At 43.9% G+C, this 26,881-nt stretch overlaps 1 protein-coding gene and 1 pseudogene across 1 annotated transcript; one reads left to right on the forward strand and one right to left on the reverse strand.

The window, feature by feature from the left end:
- Window positions 1–3,042: 3,042 nt before the first annotated feature.
- LOC119303341 lies at window positions 3,043–12,360 on the reverse strand (annotated as a pseudogene).
- A 12,582-nt stretch (window positions 12,361–24,942) lies between these two features.
- LOC119298047 (mitochondrial inner membrane protease subunit 2-like) lies at window positions 24,943–26,611 on the forward strand. Its single transcript, XM_037575585.1, has 4 exons — window positions 24,943–25,219; window positions 25,304–25,376; window positions 25,503–25,668; window positions 26,194–26,611. Exons 1-4 carry the CDS (start codon window positions 25,081–25,083, stop codon window positions 26,311–26,313), a joined length of 498 nt encoding a protein of 165 aa, XP_037431482.1. The 5' UTR covers window positions 24,943–25,080; the 3' UTR covers window positions 26,314–26,611.
- Window positions 26,612–26,881: the final 270 nt, after the last annotated feature.

Raw genomic sequence — 26,881 nt, forward strand, 5'->3', positions numbered from 1 at the left:
TATTCTTTTTCTTCCGTCCCGCCCCTTTTTTTTCCCACAAAGCGCAGAAGAAACACTAACCAAAATACACCAGCTGCTCCAACAAATCCTGATTTCGTTTTCTGTACTAATATTCTTTTTCTTCTGTCCCGACCCTTTTTTTTCCCACAAAGCGCAGAAGAAACACTAACCAAAATACACCAGCTGCTCCAACAAATCCTGATTTCGTTTTCTGTACTAATATTCGTTTTCTTTTTTTTTGACCCGGGCTAATCCCCTTTCCATTGAAAATATAACGGAAATACAGCCAGTTCCGAGTTCAAACAAGGGAAAGGAAAACAGCGGGATCAAGCACTTCAGAAAAACCCGCTGTGAGTGCTCGCAATCGAAACGCCCACTACGAGGCGAAAACCCTGAAGCACCATCAACACGCATCGAACCAAACTAAAGTTCAGATCACAATACAACCCCGCACCAAGGCATCTCAGTTATGCAGAACAAAAGAAACAAACTCCACACAAACGCTCTTCAGAGTCTTTGGTGTCTCAAATCGATCACTTTAGAAGGCTTCCGCAATGTCTCAGGCCTCCCAGCAGCTGAATCACTCCACGGTCTCGCCCGTGTGTGCAGTCGCGTAGATTCTCATCATCTCTTTAGCATTGTCCTTCAGAATCATTGCACCACGCTCCAGTTCCACTCGTCTTTCGCCCTTCAGGAGACCTGCCCAATAAGATAGGTGCATACAAGCGTTGAAAACAATCTCGAAAGGAGATGACATTTTCTTAAATTCAAAAGTAGCCTGGTTTCGTTTTCTGTACTAATATTCTTTTTCTTCTGTCCCGACCCTTTTTTTTCCACAAAGCGCAGAAGAAACACTAACCAAAATACACCAGCTGCTCCAACAAATCCTGATTTCGTTTTCTGTACTATTATTCTTTTTCTTTTTTTTTGACCCGGGCTAATACCCTTTCCATTGAAAATATAACGGAAATACAGCCAGTTCCGAGTTCAAACAAGGGAAAGGGAAACAGCGGGATCAAGCACTTCAGGAAAACTCGCTGTGAGCGCTCGCAATCGAAACGCCCACTACGAGGCGAAAACCCTGAAGCACCATCAACACGCATCGAACCAAACTAAAGTTCAGATCACAATACAACCCTGCACCAAGGCATCTCAGTTATGCAGAACAAAAGAAACAAACTCCACACAAACGCTCTCCAGAGTCTTTGGTGTCTCAAATCGATCACTTTAGAAGGCTTCCGCAATGTCTCAGGCCTCCCAGCAGCTGAATCACTCCACGGTCTTGCCCGTGTGTGCAGTCGCGTAGATTCTCATCATCTCTTTAGCATTGTCCTTCAGAATCATTGCACCACACTCCAGTTCCACTCGTCTTTCGCCCTTCAGGTGACCTGCCCAATAAGATAGGTGCATACAAGCGTTGAAAACAATCTCGAAAGGAGATGACATTTTCTTAAATTCAAAAGTAGCCTGGTTTCGTTTTCTGTACTAATATTCTTTTTCTTCTGTCCCGACCCTTTTTTTTCCACAAAGCGCAGAAGAAACACTAACCAAAATACACCAGCTGCTCCAACAAATCCTGATTTCGTTTTCTGTACTAATATTCTTTTTCTTTTTTTTTTGACCCGGGCTAATCCCATTTCCATTGAAAATATAACGGAAATACAGCCAATTCCGAGTTCAAACAAGGGAAAGGGAAACAGCGGGATCAAGCACTTCAGGAAAACCCGCTGTGAGCGCTCGCAATCGAAACGCCCACTACGAGGCGAAAACCCTGAAGCACCATCAACACGCATCGAACCAAACTAAAGTTCAGATCACAATACAACCCCGCACCAAGGCATCTCAGTTATGCAGAACAAAAGAAACAAACTCCACACAAACGCTCTCCAGAGTCTTTGGTGTCTCAAATCGATCACTTTAGAAGGCTTCCGCAATGTCTCAGGCCTCCCAGCAGCTGAATCACTCCACGGTCTCGCCCGTGTGTGCAGTCGCGTAGATTCTCATCATCTCTTTAGTACTGTCCTTCAGAATCATTGCACCACGCTCCAGTTCCACTCGTCTTTCGCCCTTCAGGAGACCTGCCCAATAAGATAGGTGCATACAAGCGTTGAAAACAATCTCGAAAGGAGATGACATTTTCTTAAATTCAAAAGTAGCCTGGTTTCGTTTTCTGTACTAATATTCTTTTTCTTCTGTCCCGACCCTTTTTTTTTCCACAAAGCGCAGAAGAAACACTAACCAAAATACACCAGCTGCTCCAACAAATCCTGATTTCGTTTTCTGTACTAATATTCTTTTTCTTTTTTTTTTGACCCGGGCTAATCCCCTTTCCATTGAAAATATAACGGAAATACAGCCAGTTCCGAGTTCAAACAAGGGAAAGGGAAACAGCGGGATCAAGCACTTCAGGAAAACCCGCTGTGAGCGCTCGCAATCGAAACGCCCACTACGAGGCGAAAACCCTGAAGCACCATCAACACGCATGGAACCAAACTAAAGTTCAGATCACAATACAACCCCGCACCAAGGCATCTCAGTTATGCAGAACAAAAGAAACAAACTCCACACAAACGCTCTCCAGAGTCTTTGGTGTCTCAAATCGATCACTTTAGAAGGCTTCCGCAATGTCTCAGGCCTCCCAGCAGCTGAATCACTCCACGGTCTCGCCCGTGTGTGCAGTCGCGTAGATTCTCATCATCTCTTTAGCACTGTCCTTCAGAATCATTGCACCACGCTCCAGTTTCACTCGTCTTTCGCCCTTCAGGAGACCTGCCCAATAAGATAGGTGCATACAAGCGTTGAAAACAATCTCGAAAGGAGATGACATTTTCTTAAATTCAAAAGTAGCCTGGTTTCTACGATTCCAGATGGCCCAACATACAGCCGCCAGCCCCATAGTGAAGCACCATTCCCCTTGAGGAAGAAAAGCATAGCACCAAGTACTAATATTCTTTTTCAATTAATACTTATAAAAAAAATCTGCTTGGCGAAACCCATGCTGATTACATCCCCATCAGATCAATGTGAACGGCAACTGTGTCCAAATTTAGCAACGAACCAACGACTGATGCTCAATGTACTATATGCAGCGCTCCCGCTGTCCTTCAGAAACGAGTGAAACCACGATACAGGCATACAGCAGCAGCGAAAGGCGTCGAGCAGTTAAACGAGTGGAACATACCAGACAATATGCCAAAAAAGGGGGAAACATATCACAGGACAGTGGCATGAAATCATCAGCTGAGCAGATCAACAGTTGTTTCCTGCTGCTGGAAAAAACATGAGCACCTATTTTGTTCATCTTTACATGTTGCCACAATTTAACTGTTCCTCTTTTGCTTATCTCTCGCGTGAGGCGGTACAGTAGTGGCAGGCGAAACCCTATGGCCTAGCAAAACTCTTTTTGCCCTCAAGCAAAACACCCAGTTTGGTGCCAACCGACTGCTGGTGTCGATTTCATTTAGTTAACAGCATGAGAAGTGACGATTTCTTCAGCTAACAAGATGAAAAGTGTCGCTTTCTTCAGTTAACACATGACAAGTGTCGACTTCTTCACAAGATGCAGTCTGGCTCCTGACATGGAGGGAGATGTGTAAATAATTGGCATGGTTCTGCCGGCCAGGGTCAGAATATTATGTTTATGTGCCACAAGGCGACAGGCTACAGGCTTGAGATATACCTGGCCACAGGCTACGGCTACGCTTCTGCCAGCAGCGTGGATAAGGAAGAACGGTTCACAAAAGTCCCCGGATTATTATGACTGTGTGCATAAGAAAGAACGGTTTATCTTCACTGCAGCGGGTGCGGCACATCTGTCGTGCTCCGGTAAGCAGGCGCCAGGAGTGCGCGCATGGAATGGGAGGGCTCAAGGGCAAGACTTCGAGAGCACCATTCCTTTGTTAATTGGGAAGAACAAGCTGGGCTGACCATTAATCTGGCAAAGCAGCAGTAAGCGAAATGTGTAACTACTGATCTCAACAGTCTGAGATGTACTAATACTACTGAATAAACAAAATACTAACCATGGCGACAATTCAAGTCTGAGCGACGTCACAGGGCGTCAGGCTTCAGATATACGTACCACCTAGCCTAGCCAATGTGTCTGCTTCCTCTTCTTTAGCATGGCTCCAGCCAGCATATAACTGCATAACCACTACCCCGCGGACCTGTTGCGCAAGTCAATTCAGGAGCTTCTCCTTGGCAGCCAATTCTGGAACGTTTTCAACTCGGTTAACCTGATAACAACATGGAGGGTGGAGCCAGCTAGTGTATTAGCCCCTGAGTTCCCACTGGATCGTATAAATGATACGATAATACAATTTTATCCCTCCCCTGTAAAAAGTAGATTTGTTCAGCACTAAAAGACCACAGTACCGATGATTTGTCAGAAAAGTCCCAACCAAAACTAATGAATCAGCAAAAACAAAATATGGTTGCTCTCAAGTTCTCTAGTTTTTTGTTAGTGAAGAGCATAAAAAACGCAATAATTGTAACATTTTCCAGGATGACGGTAATGCTTTATTGTCCCAGTGAGAAACTGAGCATGACCAGTAAATCCAAGAGTAAGCATGCAACTGGTTACTTCAAAATGTTATTTCTTGCACTTCACTGGGGGCTTAATTATTACTCCCTCTGTTGTACAGAAATAAATATAAGAGCATTTAGCTCACGCTCTTATATTTCTTTACGGAGGGGGTACTCGTACCTCACATCATTGAACTCTGTGCAGTATTTAGGTACACCCGCTGCCAGAGACGTCAAGTAGGTGTGTATATCAGTCCTTGCATACCTCTGTGAGCATGGCGTCATAGATCCGGTACCTTTCAGCGCCCTCAACATTCCAGCAGCATCTAAGCCTTCTCCAATTACTCACAGCTGTAATTTTAACCAGCCATTCTGTTAGCTGATTACACTACCCCCCTACTCAGAGCATAATCTCCTTCTTACCTTTGCAGTGCGAGTTGTCAGCTGCATCTTCCGGTATGTGGGGCTCAAGACCTGCACAGAGTAGTTGATTCTTAGTTAGTTAGTGCAAAAGGCATCATCTATCTGAATATTAACTACTGAGGCCTGACCGTGCTATTTTTCTTGCACAATGCGGCAGCCACCTTCGAAATATTTCTTGCAACAACTACTTGATCTGTGCCTTGGGGGGTGCTATTGGCAACGGCTGCAGCAATTTCTGAGCGACCAGTTTATGCTTAGGAGTTAGGATGGAATTTGATTGGTGCACTGCATCCAATGAAAAATAGAATGAGGGCGGGCTTCAGATTCAGAGACACCGATCCCAGTATATGCATGAGTGTGTACCATGCAGTTTGACAACATTCCCGGTTTCCCCAACTCAATCTGTTGCTCCCAAGGAGATTGACCTGCAAAACGAAGCAACATCATAAACCGAGATTAGCCACCAACAGCACATGTCTGGCTGAAATAGATAAAAGGTCATGAAAATAAGCTTAAATTTGCAGAGTAAGAAAGAGAGCCGCTTTGCTTAGAGTATTATAAAGGAGAGCTGAGTTCTTTGCCCAAGTAGAGGAGACACTTACACTGCTGTATATACATGAGACACTTCAGAGGGAGAATCCATTTGCAGACCAATTAGGGACCAACTCGTAGTTTCAGTGGCCCATGCTGTATCACGTCAAATGCACAAATGATTCCCCAGACTGCACTGCAGTTTTCACCAAGATAACAGATTGATAATATCTGCAACGCATAACATTCGCTTGGATTACTTATGAATAGTAAGCCTGATTACTTTTACTAAAAAAACTATATTTCATTACTTATGAACAGAGAGCAATGAACTGCCAGACACAGACCAGGCTTAGTTTGCAAAAGTGTTTTTCTAGGACAACATAACAGGAATAAGGTCCTGATAAACTGGGATGGGGCTTGCGCTGAATGATTGCCCCCGCTGAAGCTCAGGATGGTAGCCTATTTTTGGTGCCATGAAATGAAATGTATTTTATCAGCAGCACTGCATTTTTTTTACAGTGAGCTGTACTAAACGTTGAAGACACACAATGGTGATGATGAGCTATTTAGTGAAGGATTTCGAGACATAACTCCTGCCCTCTTATAATAGTTGGTTAGAGCTGAAAAACAGAGTGTGCATGTAGGAAAAGATAAGCGTGTACCATTGCACAATACATTCTAATAAACACAGTACTACAAATTTTAGTCTCAGACAGTTCAAAGCTGCAAACCCAAAGAGTAGACAGAGACAACGATTGTATGATGCCATAGTATTACATATTGTGATCAACTCATAAATTTACTGTGCAGCTCTGCCAGTCTGTGGTGACATGTAGTCCTTGGAAAGAAGGGATCTTCTGAAATCTTAAAAGACACTGTCCTGGGGTATCAGTAGTATGTAGACTGGATACCTGGCATCAGTAGAATGTAGATTGGATACAAAAATACAAACCTTATTGGTGGCAAAACACTGAGAACTGAGTGCTTTCCATAATTATGCCATGATGACCTTTTGAACATCAAAACTGAACTTTCCAGATACACCACCAAGTCTTCATGAGCTTTGGAGAACTATAAACACAAGTGGTACTAATAGCAAAGTAGCAGAAAGCCATCAGAAGCACAAGAAGACCTGAACAGCAAGCCATCAGAAATTAGATTGCATCAACACCTGGTATTGACAATAACGTAGAGTGGATGAAAAATATTTTATAACCTTAATATGAGTTTCTTCAGTTCTTGACTCATATTCTCATTTATTCCATAATTCTGATTGTGAAACCCAAATTATGCAAGTAGACTACCGCGTTTTGATGAATAACAATAACCCAAATTTAAAATGCAAATATGAAGAAGCCTACAAGATCGAACGAACACCTGCACACATAGAACCAAAACAAATGAAGAAAAGAACAGAGACTTGCAGAAGGTATTAGCTGCTAATGACGTTGGTTTTCTTGCCTTGTGGAAAGATAAGGGGCGTTGACAAATAAATCTGAGATACTTTCACTATCTTTGAGAAGAAAATGGAAATCTAATACGGCGGGAGTATAAGTGTTCATTTTAACTTATTGCAGCGAGTATAACTGGAAGTGGATATAAATAATATGGTACAGCAGGAGTGAAGTTCCATACTCACCTGATAATCTGTACAGGAAGGAAGACAGCGTCCACAAGACCCTCATGCCACGCATGTGGCAAGTGTGTATGTATGAGCACTACAGGGCTAGAAGAATGTACAAGGGAACTTCAAGGCATTGTCCTGAACATTGGATGGGAATAAATGCAGTGTTATTAAGCAGGGTCGCAAGAAAAGGGCAACATGGAAGAACACAAGAAAGTATGTTTGTGTTACCTTGGATCATCCTCTTATGATTTTGGGGATGGTTCCCAACATCCACCTGCACTGCCGTTTTAGCACCTCGCTGCAGTCGTAGACATCTAGCTTTTCCAGTGATTTGGGGAGGCCATCGCTGGGCAATGACGAGACGGCAGGACAGTGGTTGATTGATAATATCTTGAGGCTGGTAAGGTTGCATAGCCCTGCAGGGATTTGCTGAAGATGGCGGAAATGCCTAAACTCAAGTTTCTGGAGGGAGGAGAGGAGCTGAAGGGCGTCCTCTTGCTCCTTGCTGAAGCGCTCCATCCCTTCATGCCCATACCCATGAAGTTTCAGCTTGGTGAGAGAGGAAGAAAGGAAGCTGCAGATTGGTGCAGCAAGGAGCCCTGCTGTGTCATCTGTGCAAAGCTTCCGCAGTGTGGATGAAACAAGCTGTGTTGGCTGCTCTTCTCCTCCTTCAACATCCTCCAAAGTCCGTCTGGGATTTGGATTCCAATTAGCAAAGAATATATGGCTTCCCCTGACTTCCAATTCATTGAGCTGGCCCCCGGTGGTAAGGAGAGACTGCAATCCCTGACATTTCAGATCCTTTCCACAAAATTCCAATACTAATCTGGTAAGAGAAGAAAGGTTTGAGAGAGGCTCTAGTGTCCCCATCCCTTCTAATTTTGTAAGCTCCAGGAATTGCAGGGAGGAAGGGAAAATGTGACTGGAAAACGAGAAGGTGGATAGAAACTTTGGGCAATACTTTATGCTTAATCTCTGGAGGGATCGCAAGGCTTGGAGCCATCCTCCTCCAGGAACAAGAGTTGGCGGGTTCACCAGGACCAGCTCTGGGCAGAAAAGGAACTTCAATTTCTGTAGTGAGTCACAGAGATGAGCTGGGAAGAGCAGCGCTCCATCGCCCTCTTCCTCTGTTGCTGCTGTTATTTCACCTCCCCCCATCTCTGATGCTGTTTGTCGCAGATCCACCCCCACTACCAGCTGTTTTATGTTTTTACAATCCCGTATCTCCAATTTGGAGAGCTTTGGGAGGTGTGGGAAGAGCTCTGTCAATTCATTCCAACTATTAGTACCATTTAAGTGGCAGATCTCGATGTGCTCAACAGGGAGCTGCCATTCCACATCACCCAGACCTCCTAGTGGTCCAGCCAGACCAGCCAGACCAGCCAGACCATCTGAATGCCTTACAATCAGTGTCTTCAGCGAGGTTAGCATCAGAAGGTGCTTCAACTCCAAAGGTGGGCATCTCTCGAGTGTCAGCTTCTCAAGACCTATTTCTTTATCGAAAACTAACACTTGGTCTAAGCTTTGCAGATCACCCCATCCAATGATTTCCAGTTGTGCTCCATTCGATGATCTTGAGTATGCAAACCTCTTTAGTAGCTTGACACATTCAATCGTGATGCGGTGCAAACTCTCAATCCAGGAGGCGGGAATCACGGACGAGAATTCTGGACAGTCTTGTATCTCAAGCTCACAAAGATCCCCCAGGTTCTGTAAAGAAGGGAAAACCTTCCAAGAAACACCAACAAGACAAAGAGATTGTAGTGCTTCAACAGCAAGCTCATCACCCAGCCATGTTGGACAAGTGGGGCCTTTGTGCCCTCTAATGCACAACACTTCAAGATTTTCATGTGGTCGAAAGCACTCAAGAACCATTGTTTCCACACCAGGCTCATCACTAGATCGCTTACTATCCCAATCCAATGTTAACCTCCTCAAATATTTTTTCTCAATCAGTTTTGCTTGAGCTGCTTCTTTTTTTGTATGTATTTTCTCAAGGTTGTAGATGCCAAGCTCCCATAGCTTGGTCAATGGCTCTAGTTGCTTTGGTTCAAATCCTTTATTTTTTTTATTGACCCGAAATACCTTCAACTTTTCCAAGAGCTGAAGTTTTCCCACATTACATATATCATAATGAAGCTTATCATCTCTTGGGGTATAATAATGGCACAATTTTGCAAGGTTGCTCGTGTCTTCAGGAAAATCACCACTGCCAGACCATGACTTAAGATCTAGAACCCTTAGATGATAAAATTTAGAGATGTTAATTGGTAAACACCCTACACATAGGAATCGTAGGTGGACAAGTCCTGAAAAATTATGTACCATGGACTCCACGGGATACTTCAGGAGGGGCAAATAAAGAACACGAAGAGCATTTGCTTCCCTGAGAAAATCACCAAATATCTTAGCAAAACCTTCATCCATTGCTCCAAATAACATCAGTGTTTGCAAATGTTCAACCTTCAATCTTGTCTTCAGTTTTTCCAATTCCCTCTTTAATTTTTGACCATTATATTCACCCAAGTTCTCTATGCTTATAGACAAGTGTCGGGTGGATGGCTTAATTTCTACCGATCCAACATCAGGGAGACGAAAACGAAGACAATCATGTGATGCAACCTTCAATGCCAACTCATGCAGTAAATCATGCATAACATATCGGAGACCACCATCAGTTTTATATTCTCTGAAAAATCCATGGATGACTAAATCATTCAAAATGCTCAGACCTATGCCTTCAAAGGTTGGGTTTTGATCGGAAGGTGTCAAAATATCTAGTCCGATCCATAGGCTGATGAGCTCACGGCTTCTGAAACGGTAATCTTCAGGAAATAATGCAGAATAGGAAAAACACCGTTGCAAATGGAAAGGGAGAAAGCCATAGCTAAGCTCCAAGGCAAGCATAATTCCATTGGTCTGTTTCGCCCATTGTTTACTGTTTAGGACCCTTCTCCAATGAGCCAAACTAGGGTCTGTCCTCAGTAATCTACCAACAGTCTTTGCTGCAAGAGGGGAACCCTTTAGTTTTCCCATTATCTTATCTCCAGTGTCAAGCAAAAACCGTTTATCCCCTGGACATTTCTCAACATCAAAGACATATACAAGGAATAACTTCTTAAACTCTCCAGGTTCTAAACCGTTCAGTTCTTTTGGATGTGCACTTTTCTTAACCTGGTCTGCTATTTCTTTTTGCCGAGTTGTGACTAGAATCATGGAACCCTTTTCTTGTGACTTGCCGAGTATCAATAATAGTTTTTTCCAGTCATCCACATCATTAAACTGCCATATATCATCCAATACAAGTAAGAACCTTTTGTGTTTCAATCTGTGTTCAATCAGCTCTTGTGTTGTACTACACCCATTTTCACCTTCTACCGTAAGGGTATCTTCTTTAATCTGTTCTAGCACCTTACCCAGGTTGAAATTGAATGACACACATAGACAAATCCTGACTGGAAAATGATTCTGCACTTGTTGGTTGTTATATATGTGTTGTATCATAGTTGTCTTCCCCATTCCCCCCGGACCAATAACCGGAAGCACAGTTAGACCCTTGTCACAGTATTGACCCTCGGTGATATCATGTATCAAATTATTCATGACATGGTCCCTCCCATACAGTTTTGGCTCTGCACTCTGAGGTGTGGTGGTGGCACGACGCTGAGCAATGTCTAGGACAGTTCTAGGGCCACAAGTCTGCAGAATATCCTTAACATCATTACGCATAAGCTTTAGTTGCTCTACAGTGTCCCTCATCCTTTGGGAGAAATCAGCCCTATTAAACTCAGGCATTGGTTCTTGCGCATTGCCACGATCTTCATCACCACGAACATGTGGATGTGGAGAACATGAGGAAAGGAGCAGTTTACCGAGGCTGGACATGCATCCGCTGACCTTCTGGTTGGTGTCTGATGCTGAGAACGAATCGCCACATGACCTCTGCTGGAGCTCAGCACGCTGCCATGGGAAACAGTTGATCAGTTTGCCAAGATCTTTGATTGTGTGGCGAGCATCACAGGCGAGGTCACGAAGGACACCGTCGCCGGGCTGGTCGGCAGCATCGTACGTGCCGTGAAGCTCGTCGTGGATGCGGAAGTAGTCCAGCTCGTCCAGCAAGTCTTCGGCATTGTGCGCCGAGTCCCACAGCTTCTGCAGCATCTTCTCCGTGGCAAGCCCGGGGAGCTCCTTGGTGGCAGCTATTTCGAGCGTGGCCTGCACCTTCTCCAGTTCCGCTCTGAGGGCCTGGATGTTGAGACCAAATGTCCTGCTGGCCGCCCAAGCCTCCAGCACGCCATCCGCAACGGGGACTAGCGCCTTGCGCACCACCCATTGCGCGGCACCGAGGGCGGTCTCGGCCATCCCCTGGCCGGATGCAGGGATGGACAACGGCGCCTGCATCAAGGAAACAAAAGGAAATCGATGGTAAACAGGCTGTTGGTAGCTGCAAATTAAGGAGAGGAGTGCGCACTAGTACATACCTTGATGGTCCGCCGGTGATGGATGCCGCTGCCGCCTGCCTGATCCAAGCTAGCTGCAAAAGGGGGGTTGGGTTGGGCCGAGTCGGTGAGAGAGCCCTGAAGTTAAGTCGGTTTGAGAAGTCTGGCCAATTTTTTTGTGAAAACCTGATGATGCAGCCAGAGCGTACGTAGTTTGGGCGCAAGCAAGCTGACGTACAGGGAGAGAAGCATTGGGTGATTGTGATGGTGGCGTGTTGGTACAATGGCATGGAATGGGCAGTCTGGCCCAGACCTTTTCTTGCGCTGGGCGGAGAGCAAAGCTAGAGGTGGTGCCGGCATCGCACATGAGCTCTCTCTGCTCCGTCCCAACATATTTGCTAGCAAGACTAGTCAAGATGATAAGTTGGACGGCATCCGTCCGTGGCTGCTGCCAATCTAATCTTGTCCTGGCCAAAGCAGCGGGAGGCACTGCGGCAGGCGAGCGTGGACATGACAGAGCGGGCTCTCTCCCTCTCGTGCTCGCAAAGTGCTCGAGCTAGGTAGGTCGCGGCGGAACGAACGTCGTGGGCATAAACACAAGCACATGGCAGGCATGCGGCGGGTGGGAAGGGATGACCTGACCCGGTGGCGCTTGCTTCCGGTTCCAGCGGCGGAGGAGACGCCGGGCGACCATGCCGGCCGTGGAGCACAGGCACAGCAGCTCGAATACGACGTGCCTTCGCCCTTGCCCGCCATCCGGTGTCTCCGCGCCGTCGCCGCCGTCGTCGGGAGCGGAGCAGAGCAGAGAAGAGAGAGCAGAGGAGGAAGGAAACGGTTGGGCGATGGTGGGCCACTCAGGTGCCATGACTAGTTGCGGGGCCGGGTACATGGGCCTATCACTACATGGCGACTACCCATTACACACATTCCTCTAAAAAACGTTACACACACACAAAAAAAATCTTCTTTGCCTTGAAAAATGTCTTCTGCATAAAAAAAAAAAAAATCCTCAAAAAAAAAACATAAACAAAAACTATGCCTTGCATGCTCTAAAGTACAGGCCTATAGCTAGGCTCCAATGTAGAACGAAATGGAAATTTTAAACTAGCGGCTAAATCTCAAAAATACCCCAAAATTTTAAAGTAAGATTTTGTCGGTTTCACTACGTTCAAAAGTATTTGTCCCATGGTGTGTGTTCCGATCACCGGCGTTTACACAATGGTTTCCTGGTGATTTTATGAACTAGCTTCTTCCCTTTTCTCGATTCCCGGCTCTTCGTTATATATACAATGGAAATGGTTGATGCCCGGTTCAAAAAAATGTTAAAAAAATATTTACTTCGCTAATACGCAAAATATTCATGTGTTTATGTGAAGTATGGTTTAACTATTGAGAGGTCAATTATTGTTATTTATTATTTCTTTTTTCTTTTTAAATAGGTTATCCCAAATATTCCAAACTTTCTCTAACTTCCCCGTGTTCCTTGGTACGAAAGATTTTGGAATGTATAGATAAACAGTGGAGGGAGTAATCAATAGTGTCAAGTACTCCCATGGTTGTCACACCCAGAAAAAGCTACTCCTACCCACAACAGATGGTCTTTCTGAAAAGATACTTATAAGATATGATGTGTATTTTGATTCATCAGATCAAGATGTAGTAATTTATATCTACACCTGTAGTATAAACACAAGTTATTTTTCACTCTCTCCTTTCCAAATATATAAGGTGTATTAGTTTTTTCAAAAGTCAAACATGTCCATGTTTGACCAAGGATCTAGAAAACTGTCTACAATAAATTTATATCATTTGATCCATCATGAAAGAACATATTTTATCTATTAGGTATTGCAAATATTGATATTTTATTCCATATATAATCTTGGTCAAACATGATGACAAAGCTTGGTTTTCATCCTCAATGGATCAATTTGATTATTAACTATGGGAACTCTGTCAGATACAATGTTAGATATAATTCTGTGGAGAGTGAAAAATATATTCCTGCTAGAGGTATTCGTTAAGGCGATCCACTGTCCCCTTATTTGATTTTGCTTTGTATTGAAGGTTTATCAAGCTTGTTGTTGCATGAAGAAGGAGTTGGTTGCATTGATGGGATTAAGTTGTGCAGAAATGCATAGTCGGTTTCACGCCTTTAAGGAAAAGACTCGATTCATCACAACAAAGATAGAGAGGGAAGAAACACAATATGATCCAACTATATTAATAAAGCTCATGGTACATCAAAATCGTGACAAATCAAGATCACAAGAGAGAGACCAAACACATAGCTACTGGTACATACCCTCAACCCCAAGGGTGAACTACTTCCTCCTTGTCATGCAGACCGCCGGAATGATGAAGAAGGCCTCCAGATAATATCACTTTGGTACAGAGGCTTGTGGCGGCGGTGTTAAAGTTCTAGGTTTCTTTCTAGCTTTCTATATTTATAGGATTTTTCAGCATCAGATTCATGTCAGGGGGAGTCCCGAGGGACCCACGAGCTTAGATTGTGCGCTCTAGGAGGCGTGCCAGATGAGCTCATGAATCCCCTAGACTTTGTCTGGTCCTCCTCCGAAGCTTCATGGGTCTCTTCTTGTCCATAAAAATCACCGTAAAATTCGTGGCATTTGGACTTCGTTTCGTATGGATTTTCTACAAAACAAAAATTTGCCAAAAAAGGAAGTAGCACTGGGCACTAGGTTAATAGGTTAGTCCATAAGATTCATACAAAAATGCACCAAACCATATAAAATTATTGTAAACATGGCATGAATACTTCATAAATTATAGATACGTTGCAGACGTATCACGGATTCACCGGTCGGCACCGAGAACCAGTAGTTGCGGGACTTGCTCATCGCGGTGTGCGGAGGAGGGTAAGGAGATGGGGATGGCCAGCGCAGCCGACCTACTTAAATAGCCGTGGCAGGCAGATCAACAATGCATGAATGCGGTGCAATGACTGGAATATGTTTCTTGGTCATCAGGTTCGTGTGAAAGCCAGCGCGGTCAGCCCTCCGGTCACGCATGTCTGCCCGACATCAATGCAGGTAGGCGGGCGTCCGGTCACATCCACTCTGACCGGCATAAACACGCGGCGAGGTTTCTGGAGCGGAAGGTGCGGGAAGGGTTTTTGGTGCGCCTGTGTAGTCGGGCGCAAACGTGGCATGAGTCCAGACACCCGCAAACCTCCCCGGGTTTGGTATTGGTTTGTGAGATTTTAGACGTTCAGACACGTCTGCAGAGGTTTCAGGGACGACGTTGAATGGCAAAAATATGACCAAAAAAGGTTGTCCGGGCGTTTAGGGGAGGTTTGGTGATTCGCGTTGGAGTTGCCCTAATATACTCAACATGGTGTGTTGTTACAATTACTCTTATATTTTTACCACTCCAAGTTATATATAGTCAACGCTAAAATAACTTGTACAATAAAATGTCTCAAGTCAACTCTACATGAAAAGAGCATGAAATGTTTTCCAGCAGGAGCTTTACTTTTCGGTAAAAAAAATAAGAGAATTGGCGAGTTTATAAGAAAAGTTGGCCAAAACCCAATACATCTGTGACACGTGTACATGCCAAGAAGAGGTTTTATTCAGTTTCATTACAAGTGTTTTTCCTTTCTTCTCAAAGGTGACTAGGACCCCTAGATCTCCACCAGCGAGTTCATGGATTTGGTTCCCCTCTACTTGCCACTCTGGCAACCAATGGCGGGGAGGGGAATCCTGATGCCCCGCCTCTGGTTAATACATATGTTAGGGTTTTAATTCTTGTTGTGGTGGGGCTCGAATGGATGGCGGTGCTTCTTCTTCGATCAAGTCTCCCTGGTTTCAATCCTCCTCAATTTCGTTCGTCGGGGCAAATTAGATCGGGGTGTTGGCGTAGATTCTTGCCAGTTCCTCAAGGCAATGAGGTTAGAGATGGCGGCGAGATTTGGCGTCAGATTCTTTTGATCGATTCAAAGGTTCAACCAGGAAGATCACGACTCCTGGGCGCTAGTCCTTAGGAGCACGTATACGAAGACTTCTCGGATGTTATCAAGAAGGCCAGGCCAACTCTGGTATGGGAGTGACGACTGAAGGAAATATGCCCTAGAGGCAATAATAAAGTTATTATTTATTTCCTTATATCATGATAAATGTTTATTATTCATGCTAGAATTGTATTAACCGGAAACATAATACATGTGTGAATACATAGACAAACAAAGTGTCACTAGTATGCCTCTACTTGACTAGCTCGTTAATCAAAGATGGTTATGTTTCCTAACCATGAACAATGAGTTGTTATTTGATTAACGGGATCACATCATTAAGTGAATGATCTGATTGACATGACCCATTCCATTAGCTTAGCACCCGATCGTTTAGTATGTTGCTATTGCTTTCTTCATGACTTATACATGTTCCTATGACTATGAGATTATGCAACTCCCGTTTGCCGGAGAAACACTTTGGGTACTACCAAACGTCACAACGTAACTGGGTGATTATAAAGAAGTACTACATGTGTCTCCAAAGGTGCATGTTGGGTTGGCGTATTTCGAGATTAGGATTTGTCACTCCGATTGTCGGAGAGGTATCTCTGGGCCCTCTCGGTAATGCACATCATATAAGCCTTGCAAACATTGCAACTAATGAGTTAGTTGTGAGGTGATGTATTACGGAACAAGTAAAGAGACTTGCCGATAACGAGATTGAACTAGGTATTGGATACCGACGATCGAATCTCGGGCAAGTAACATACCGATGACAAAGGGAACAACGTATGTTGTTATGCGGTCTGACCGATAAAGATCTTTGTAGAATATGTGGAGCCAATATGGGCATCCAGGTCCCGCTATTGGTTATTGACCGGAGACGTGTCTCGGTCATGTCTACATTGTTCTCGAACCCGTAGGGTCCGCACGCTTAAGGTTTCGATGACAGTTATATTATGAGTTTATGAGTTTTGATGTACCGAAGGAGTTCAGAGTCCCGGATGAGATCGGGGACATGACGAGGAGTCCCGAAATGGTCAAGACGTAAAGATTGATATATTGGACGACTATATTCGGACATCGGAAAGGTTCCGAGTGATTCGGGTATTTTTCGGAGTACCGGGTAGTTACGGGAGAAGCAATGGGCCTTGATGGGCTTTAGTGGGAAGAGGAGAAAGGGCCAAGGGGCTGCTGCGCCCCCCCTCCCCTCTGGTCCGAATTGGACTAGGGAAAAGGGGGCCGGCCACCTCTCCCTCTCCTCCACTTCCTTCTCCCTTTCTTCCCTCTTGGTGGACTCCTACTAGGACCTGGAGTCCTAGTAGGACTCCACATCCTGGCCGCACCAACCTTGGCCGGCCTCCTCCTCCTCCATCCTTTATATACTGAGGCAAGGGGCACCCCAAAGACACAAGTTGATCCACGTGATCTATTCCTTAGCCGTGTGCGGTGCCCCCTTCCACCATAGTCCTCGATAATATTGTAGCGGAGTTTAGGCGAAGCCCTGCTGCAGTAGTGCATCAAGATCGTCACCACGCCGTCGTGCTGACGGAACTCTTCCCCGACACTTTGCTGGATCGGAGTCCGGGGATCGTCATCGAGCTGAACGTGTGCTAGAACTCGGAGGTGCCGTAGTTTTGGTGCTTGACCGGTCGGATCGTGAAGACGTACGACTACATCAACCAAACGCTTCCGTTGTCGATCTACTAGGTATGTAGATCATACTCCCCCCTCGTTGCTATGCATCAACATGATCTTGCGTGTGCGTAGGAAATTTTTTGAAATTACTACGTTCCCCTACAGTGGCATCCGAGCCTAGGTTTTTATGGTTTGATGTTATATGCACGAGTAGAACACAAGTGAGTTGTGGGCGATATAAGTCATACTGCTTACCAGCATGTCATATTTTGGTTCGGCGGTATTGTTGGATGAAGCGGCCCGGACCGACATTACGCGTACGCTTACGCGAGACCGGTTCTCCCGACGTGCTTTGCACAATGGTGGCTAGCGGGTGACAGTTTCTCCAACTTTAGTTGAACTGAGTGTGGCTACGCCCGGTCCTTGCGAAGGTTAAAACAGTACCAACTTGACAAACTATCGTTGTGGTTTTGATGCGTAGGTAAGATTGGTTCTTGCTTAAGCCCGTAGCAGCCACGTAAAACTTGCAACAATAAAGTAGAGGACGTCTAACTTGTTTTTGCAGGGCATGTTGTGATGTGATATGGTCAAAACGTGATGAGATATAAGTTGTTGTATGAGATGATCAAGTTTTGTTAAAGTTATCGGCAACTGGCAAAAGCCTTATGGTTGTCTCTTTATTGCATAAGATGCAAGCGCCAAATAATTGCTTTACTTTATCGCTATGCGATAGCAATAGTTGCAAGAGCAATAGTTGGTGAGACGACCGTGTGACGACACATTGATATAGATCAAGATAATGGAGATCATGGTGTCATGCCGGTGACAATAGAGATCATGACAATACTTTGGAGATAGAGATCAAAGGCGCAAGATGATGATGGCCATATCATGTCACATATTTTGATTGCATATGATGTTTATCTTTTATACATCTTATTTTGCTTAGTTTGACGGTAGCATTTTAAGATGATCTCTCACTAATTATCAAGAAGTGTTCTCCCTGAGTATGCACCATTGCGAAAGTTCTTCGTGCTGAGACACCACGTGATGATCGGATGTGATAGGCTCTACGTTCAAATACAACGGGTGCAAAACAGTTGCACACACGGAATACTCAGGTTATACTTGACGAGCCAAGCATATACAGATATGGCCTCGGAACACAGAGACCAAAAGGTCGAGCGTGAATCATATAGCAGATATGATCAACATAGTGATGTTCACCAATGAAACTACTCCATCTCACGTGATGATCGGACATGGTTTAGTTGATTTGGATCACGTGATCACTTAGAGGATTAGAGGGATGTCTATCTAAGTGGGAGTTCTTAAGTAATATGATTAATTGAACTTAAATTTATCATGAACTTAGTCCTGGTAGTATTTTGCAAATTATGTTGTAGATCAATAGCTCGCGTTGTTGTTTCCTTGTGTTTATTTTGATATGTTCCTAGAGAAAATTGTGTTGAAAGATGTTAGTAGCAAAGATGTGGATTGGATCCGCGATCTGAGGTTTATCCTCATTGCTGCACAAAAGAATTGTGTCCTTGATGCACCGCTAGGTGACAGACCTATTGCAGGAGCAGATGCAGACATTATGAACGTTTGGCTAGCTCAATATGATGACTACTTGATAGTTTAGTGCATCATGCTTAATGGCTTAGAATTGGGACTTCAAAGACGTTTTAAACGTCATGGACCATATGAGATGTTCCAGGAGTTGAAGTTAATATTTCAAGCAAATACCCGAGTTGAGAAATATGAAGTCTCCAACAAGTTCTATAGCTAAAAGATGGAGGAGAATCGCTCAACTAATGAGCATGTGCCCAGATTGTCTGAGTACTACAATCGCTTGAATCAAGTGGGAGTTAATCTTCCAGATAAGATAGTGATTGACAGAATTCTCTAGTCACCATCACCAAGTTAGTAGAACTTCGTGATGAACTATGATATGCAAGGGATAACGGAAACGATTCCCAAGCTCTTCGTAATGCGGAAATTGACGAAGGTAGAAATCGAGAAAAACATCAAGTGTTGATGGTAGACAAGACCACTAGTTTCAAGAAAAGGGCAGAGGGAAGAAGGGGAACTTCAAAAAGAACAGCAAGCATGTTGCTGCTCAAGTGAAGAAGCCCAAGTCTGATCCTAAGCCTGAGACTAAGTGTTTCTACTGCAAAAGGGACTGGTCACTGGAAGCGGAACTACCCCAAGTGATTGGCAGACAAGAAGGATGGCAAAGTGAACATAAGTATATTTGATATACATGTTATTGATGTGTACTTTACTAGTGTTTATAGCAACCCCTCAGTATTTGATACTAGTTCAGTTGCTAAGATTAGTAACTCGAAACGGGAGTTGCATAATAAACAGAGACTAGTTAAGGGTAAAGTGACGATGTGTGTTGGAAGTGGTTCCAAGATTGATATGATCATCATCACACACTCCCTATACTTTCGGGATTAGTGTTGAACCTGAATAAGTGTTATTTGGTGTTTGCGTTAAGCATGAATATGATTTGATCATGTTTATTGTAATACGGTTATTCATTTAAGTAAAAGAATAAATTGTTGTTCTGTTTGCATGAATAAAACCTTACATGGTTACACACCCAATGAAAATAGTTCGTTGGATCTCGATCGTAGTGATACACATAATCATAATATTGAAACCAAAAGATGCAAAGTTAATAATGATAGTGCAACTTATTTGTGGCACTGCCGTTTAGGTCATATTGGTGTAAAGCGCATGAAGAAACTCCATGTTGATGGGATTTTGGAATCACTTGATTATGAATCACTTAATGCTTGCGAACCATGCCTCATGGGCAAGATGACTAAGACTCCGTTCTCCGGAGCGAGCAACTGACTTATTGGAAATAATACATACTGATGTATGCGGTCCGATGAAGTTAAGGCTCACGGCAAGTATCGTTATTTTCTGAACTTCACAGATGATTTGAGCAGATATGGGTATATCTACTTGATGAAACATAAGTTTGAAACATTTGAAAAGTTCAAAGAATTTCAGAGTGAAGTGGAAAATCATCGTGACAAGAAAATAAAGTTTCTACGATCTGATCGCGGAGACAAATATTTGAGTTACGAGTTTGGTCTTCAATTAAAACAATGTGGAATAGTTTCACAAACTCATGCCACATGGAACACCACAGCATAATGGTGTGTCCGAACGTCATAACCGTACTTTATTGGATGTAGTGCAATCTATGATGTCTCTTACCGATCTACCACTATCGTTTTGGGGTTATGCATTAGAGACAGCTGCATTCATGTTAAATAGGGAACCATCTAAATCCGTTGAGATGACACCATATGAGCTATGGTTTGGCAAGAAACCTAAGCTGTCGTTTCTTAAAGTTTGGGACTGCGATGCTTATGTGAAAAAAGGTTTCAACATGATAAGCTCAAACCCAAACCGGAGGAGTAAATCTTCATAGGATATCCAAAGGAAACTATTGGATACACCTTCTATCACAGATCCGAAGGCAAGACTTTTGTTGCTAAATTCAGAGTTTTTCTAGAGAAGGAGTTTCTCTCGAAAGAAGTGAGTGGGAGGAAAGTAGAACTTGATGAGGTAACTGTACCTGCTCCCTTATTGGAAAGTAGTTCATCACAGAAATCTGTTCCTGTGACTACTATACCAATTAGTGGGGAAGCTAATGATGATGATCATGTAACTTCAGATCAAGTTACTACCAAATCTCGTAGGTAAACCAGAGTGACCGCACCAGAGTGATACGGTAATCCTGTTCTGGAAGTCATGTTACTAGACCATGACGAACTTGCGAACTATGAGGAAGCAATGATGAGCCCAGATTCCGCAAAATGGTTTGAGTCCATGAAATCTGAGATATGATCCATGTATGAGAACAAAGTATGGACTTTGATGGATTTGCCCGATGATCGGCAAGCCATAGAAAATAAATGGATCTTCAAGAGGAAGACGGACACTGATAGTAGTGTTACTATCTACAAAGCTAGAATTGTCACAAAAGGTTTTCGACAAGTTCAAGGTGTTGACTACGATGAGATTTTCTCACTCGTATCTATGCTTAAGTCTGTCCGAATCATGTTAGCAATTGCCGCATTTTATGAAATCTTGCAAATGGATAAACAAAACTGCATTCCTTAATGGATTTACTAAAAAAGAGTTGTATACGATGCAACTAGAAGGTTTTGTCGATCCTAAAGGTGTTAACTAAATAAGCAAGCTCCAGCGATCCATCTATGGACTGGTGCAAGAATCTCGGAGTTGGAATATACGCTTTGATAAGTTGATCAAAGCATATAGTTTTATACAGACTTGCGATGAAGCATGTATTTACAAGAAAGTGAGTGGGAGCACTACAACATTTTTGATAAGTATATGTGTATGACATATTGTTGGTCGGAAATAATGTAGAATTATTCTGCAAAGCATAAAGGAGTGTTTGAAAGGATTTTTTCAAAGAAAGACCTCGGTAAAGCTGCTTACATATTGAGCATCAAGATCTATAGAGATAGATCAAGACGCTTGATAAGTTTTTTCAATGAGTACATACCTTGACAAGATTTTGAAGTAGTTCAAAATGGAACAGTCAAAGAAAGAGTTCTTGCCTGTATTGCAAGGTGTGAATTTGAGTAAGACTCAAAGCCCGACCACGGCAGAAGATAGAAATAGAATGAAAGTCATTCCCTATGCCTCAGCCATAGGTTCTATAAAGTATGCCATACTGTGTACCAGATCTATTGTATACCCTACACTGTGTTAAGCAAGGGATTACAATAGTGATCTAAGAGTAGATCACTGGACAGCGGTCAAAATTATCCTTGGTGGAATAAGGAAATATTTCTCAATTATGGAGGTGACAAAAAGGTTCGTCGTAAAAAGTTACGTCGATACAAGTTTTGACACAGATCTGGATGACTCTAAGTCTCGATCTAGATACATATTGAAAGTGGGAGCAATAAGCCAGAGTAGCTCCGTGCAGAGCATTGTTGACATAGAAATTCACAAAATACTTACGGATCTGAATGTAACAGACCCGTTGACTAAAATTATCTCACAAGCAAAACATGATCACACCTTAGTACTCTTTGGGTGTTAATCACATAGCGATGTGAACTAGATTACTGACTCTAGTAAACCCTTTGGGTGTTGATCACATATCGATGTGAACTATGGGTGTTAATCACATGGTGATGTGAACTATTGCTGTTAAATCACATGGCGATGTGAACTAGATTATTGACTCTAGTGCAAGTGGGAGACTGAAGGAAATATGCCCTAGAGGCAATAATAAAGTTATTATTTATTTCTTTATATCATGATAAATGTTTATTATTCATGCTAGAATTGTATTAACCGGAAACATAATACATGTGTGAATATATAGACAAACAAAGTGTCACTAGTATGCCTCTACTTGACTAGCTCGTTAATCAAAGATGGTTATGTTTCCTAACCATGAACAATGAGTTGTTATTTGATTAATGGGATCACATCATTAAGTGAATGATCTGATTGACATGACCCATTCCATTAGCTTAGCACCCGATCGTTTAGTATGTTGCTATTGCTTTCTTCATGACTTATACATGTTCCTATGACTATGAGATTATGCAACTCCCGTTTGCCGGAGAAACACTTTGGGTACTACCAAACGTCACAACGTAACTGGGTGATTATAAAGGAGTACTACAGGTGTCTCCAAAGGTACATGTTGGGTTGGCGTATTTCGATATTAGGATTTGTCACTCCGATTGTCGGAGAGGTATCTTTGGGCCCTCTCGGTAATGCACATCACATAAGCCTTGCAAGCATTGCAACTAATGAGTTAGTTGTGAGATGATGTATTACGGAACGAGTAAAGAGACTTGCCGATAACGAGATTGAACTAGGTATTGGATACCGACGATCGAATCTCGGGCAAGTAACATACCGATGACAAAGGAAACAACGTATGTTGTTATGCGGTCTGACCGATAAAGATCTTCGTAGAATATGTAGGAGCCAATATGGGCATCCAGGTCCCGCTATTGGTTATTGACCGGAGACGTGTCTCGGTCATGTCTACATTGTTCTCGAACCCGTAGGGTCCGCATGCTTAAGGTTTCGATGACAGTTATATTATGAGTTTATGAGTTTTGATGTACCGAAGGAGTTCGGAGTCCCGGATGAGATCGGGGACATGACGAGGAGTCTCGAAATGGTCGAGACATAAAGATTGATATATTGGACGACTATATTCTGACATCGGAAAGGTTCCGAGTGATTCGGATATTTTTCGGAGTACCGGGTAGTTACGGAAGAAGCAATGGGCCTTGATGGGCTTTAGTGGGAAGAGGAGAAAGGGCCAAGGGGCTGCTGCGCCCCCCTCCCCTCTGGTCCGAATTGGACTAGGGAAAAGGGGGCCGGCCACCTCTCCCTCTCCTCCACTTCCTTCTCCCGTTCTCCCCTCTTGGTGGACTCCTACTAGGACTTGGAGTCCTAGTAGGACTCCACATCCTGGCCGCACCAACCTTGGCCGGCCTCCTCCTCCTCCATCCTTTATATACTGAGGCAAGGGGCACCCCAAAGACACAAGTTGATCCACGTGATCTATTTCTTAGCCGTGTGCGGTGCCCCCTTTCACCATAGTCCTCGATAATATTGTAGCGGAGTTTAGGCGAAGCCCTGCTGCAGTAGTGCATCAAGATCGTCACCACGCCGTCGTGCTGACGGAACTCTTCCCCGACACTTTACTGGATCGGAGTCCGGGGATCGTCATCGAGCTGAACGTGTGCTAGAACTCGGAGGTGCCGTAGTTTCGGTGCTTGATCGGTCGGATCGTGAAGACGTACGACTACATCAACCAAACGCTTCCGTTGTCGATCTACTAGGTATGTAGATCATACTCCCCCCTCGTTGCTATGCATCAACATGATCTTGCGTGTGCGTAGAATTTTTTTTGAAATTACTATGTTCCCCTACAACGACAACGTCTTGTCAGCGACTCGTTTTGACGACGGCAATTGGCGTTCAATGGTACATAGCTCTCAATGTAATACTCCCACCGTCTCAAAATAATTGTCTCGACTTTGTACTAACCCTAGTACAAAGTTGTATTAACGTTGAGACACTTATTTTGGGACGAAAGAAGTATTTATTATGTTTTGGATGCTTTGTATTTCTGGTGAACCTTCGTAAATACTTTTAAAAATTAAAGTAAAAGACACATTATTGGACAATAGTAATGTTTTATTTGTTTCTTTTGAATTTTATAAATTACTTACTATATTAGTAGGAAAATGTAAAAAGGTGATAAAGCTTGTGTCACTTAAAAAACAAATTGTTCTACACGAAACAGTTGTAAGAAACTTGGTAAATAAATAAATAATAGTTTGTCTAATTCATATCTAGATGTTTTTTAAGGATGTCACATCTAAGCTCCCACAAATATATATATAAGGGTCTGTTTAGAACGCATCTAAATGTGACATAGTTATGTCACATCTAACCTGATAAGCACTATGTTTGTGGTCTATTTTTTCCCAACTTTTTTTTTATTTCTTGTTGCTGCGTAGTTATTTTTAGAAGGCAAGATGTGACATCATTAAAAAACATCTAGATGTGAATTAGACAAACTGTATATATAATGCATGAACAAAAAACAAAAAAAACAGAATAAAAAAAGACCACAAATAAAGTGAACATCAGCTTAGATGTGACATAATTATGTCGCATCCTAGATATACCCAATAAATAAAGGAAAAGACAGGAAACAAAGGAGGGGGGTTTTCTTTTCCTTGCTGAAGAATACTACTCCCCGTACTCCTCGCCGCTCCGACCCGCCGCCGCCGTCGCCGTCGCCTCCTCGCTCTTGACGGCGAGCAGTCGCGTCCCAGCGGCGTGCGAGGGAGGGAGGGCGAGCTCCGGGCATGGCGTGGGCGGCGCTGAGGCCGGTGGTGAAGGCCTGCATCGGCGGCTCCCTCATCGGCCTCACCATCTCCGACCGCTACTTCTCGTTCGCGGCCGTCCACGGCGACTCCATGCGCCCCACCTTTGAGGGCAGCGCAGGTAATCCCCCATCCACACACACACAGCCCACTACCAGACCGGATTCCTCACCGATTTCTGACCGCCGCACGCCGGAGTGACCAGATGGACGCGAGTACGCGCTGGTGAAGCGGAGTCCCCTCTACGACTACTCCCGCGGCGAGGTCGTCGTCTTGGCGTAAGAAACCTGCCGATTCCCGTCCGGGTTGCCTGGGTGGTTCCTGAATCCAGCTTTCCATGGGTGGGTGCTGCTCCAAATAGATACTGAATCTTGATGGTTGCTGCTGTGTGTGCGTGTGTGCAGGTCGCCGGTGGACCACCAGAGGAAGACGATCAAGAGGCTGATTGGGCTGCCCGGCGACTGGGTCAGCCTCCCCGACAAGGAGGAGGTCCGGAAGATACCGGAGGGCCACTGCTGGGTCGAAGGGGACAACGGCGGCGTCAGCCGGGACTCGAGAGCCTACGGCCCTGTAAGAAACAAATTCTACTGCCCCCTTGGAAATTTTCACCTAATTCTTTCGCGCCATCTTGATAGACAAAACTGCAATCAAGTATCAGTTCACCAACAGGTCGAATCCCTCTCGGTTTTGGATGAAAGGGGCTTAAGCTTCGACCCACTTTATTTCTGTGAAACCCAAATAACATAACATCCATTACACTTCAGGCTTAAACATGAAAGCAGCCTAAAGATGAAACCGAGCCAGCATGAAGCCGCTCCTTTGTTCTCGAGTGTTCCTATCTTGCACTGCCACCTTACCTGTTATGCATCATTGTATTACTCTGTTTATATCTTCCGGTTTGATCTAGCTGCAGTTTGTATTGTGCTAAATTGAACCCATATTGCTTAGCTCCATTAAATAAGCGCCTAATCGAACTAAGCAGTGGGAAGGGGGCTTTGCACTTTTCTTGGTGCTATTATTGATACTGCTATCATGCTATCTACCTTTGCATAGTCCTGGCAATGATGAACATGTTAATTCTTGTGTTGTCTGCAGGTGCCGCTTGGTCTGGTGCAGGGGAGGGTGACGCACGTGGTGTGGCCGCCTAGCAAGATGGGCCGCGTCGACAAGAGGGTGCCGTCGGAAGGAAGGGTCATGCCACAGCGCAATCTCTAGCCTCCCTTGGCGGCCGCTTTGTCCCGCAGTTTTGTTCGTCCTCACAGAAGATTGATTCATCATGTAATAACAAATGTAACATGAACAGACATTGCGCGTTCCAGATGTAGCAGAGCAATAGAGACTTTCTTCTGTAACATTACCTATCGGCTGTATAAGGGAAGGGCAAGCAGAAGCTTTGGTAGGAGGAGCCTGCTGGGCTAGGCAGTAGCTGCAGGCAAATTTTGGGTGGATGGTGATGATGCATTGACGTGTATAATGTATACTCCCTCCGTTCCTAAATATTTGTCCTTCTAGACATTTCAAATGACTACTATATACGGATGTATGTAGACATATTTTAGAGTGTAGATTCACTCATTTTGCTTCGTATGTAGTCACTTGTTGAAATGCCTAGAAAGACAAGTATTTAGGAACGGAGGGAGTAGTTGATATGAAGAAGAAAAGATGTCATATGTATTGTTTGAATTTTTAGCTGCGCTCGTTTGAGGAGAGCAGCACCGTATATATATGTTGCCAAAATCCTCTTGAATTTGAAACTTCGGCTGGATTTGGTACGTCCATATAT

Source organism: Triticum dicoccoides, chromosome 5A (genome assembly GCF_002162155.2).
Source record: "Triticum dicoccoides isolate Atlit2015 ecotype Zavitan chromosome 5A, WEW_v2.0, whole genome shotgun sequence".
Taxonomy (NCBI): domain Eukaryota; kingdom Viridiplantae; phylum Streptophyta; class Magnoliopsida; order Poales; family Poaceae; genus Triticum; species Triticum dicoccoides.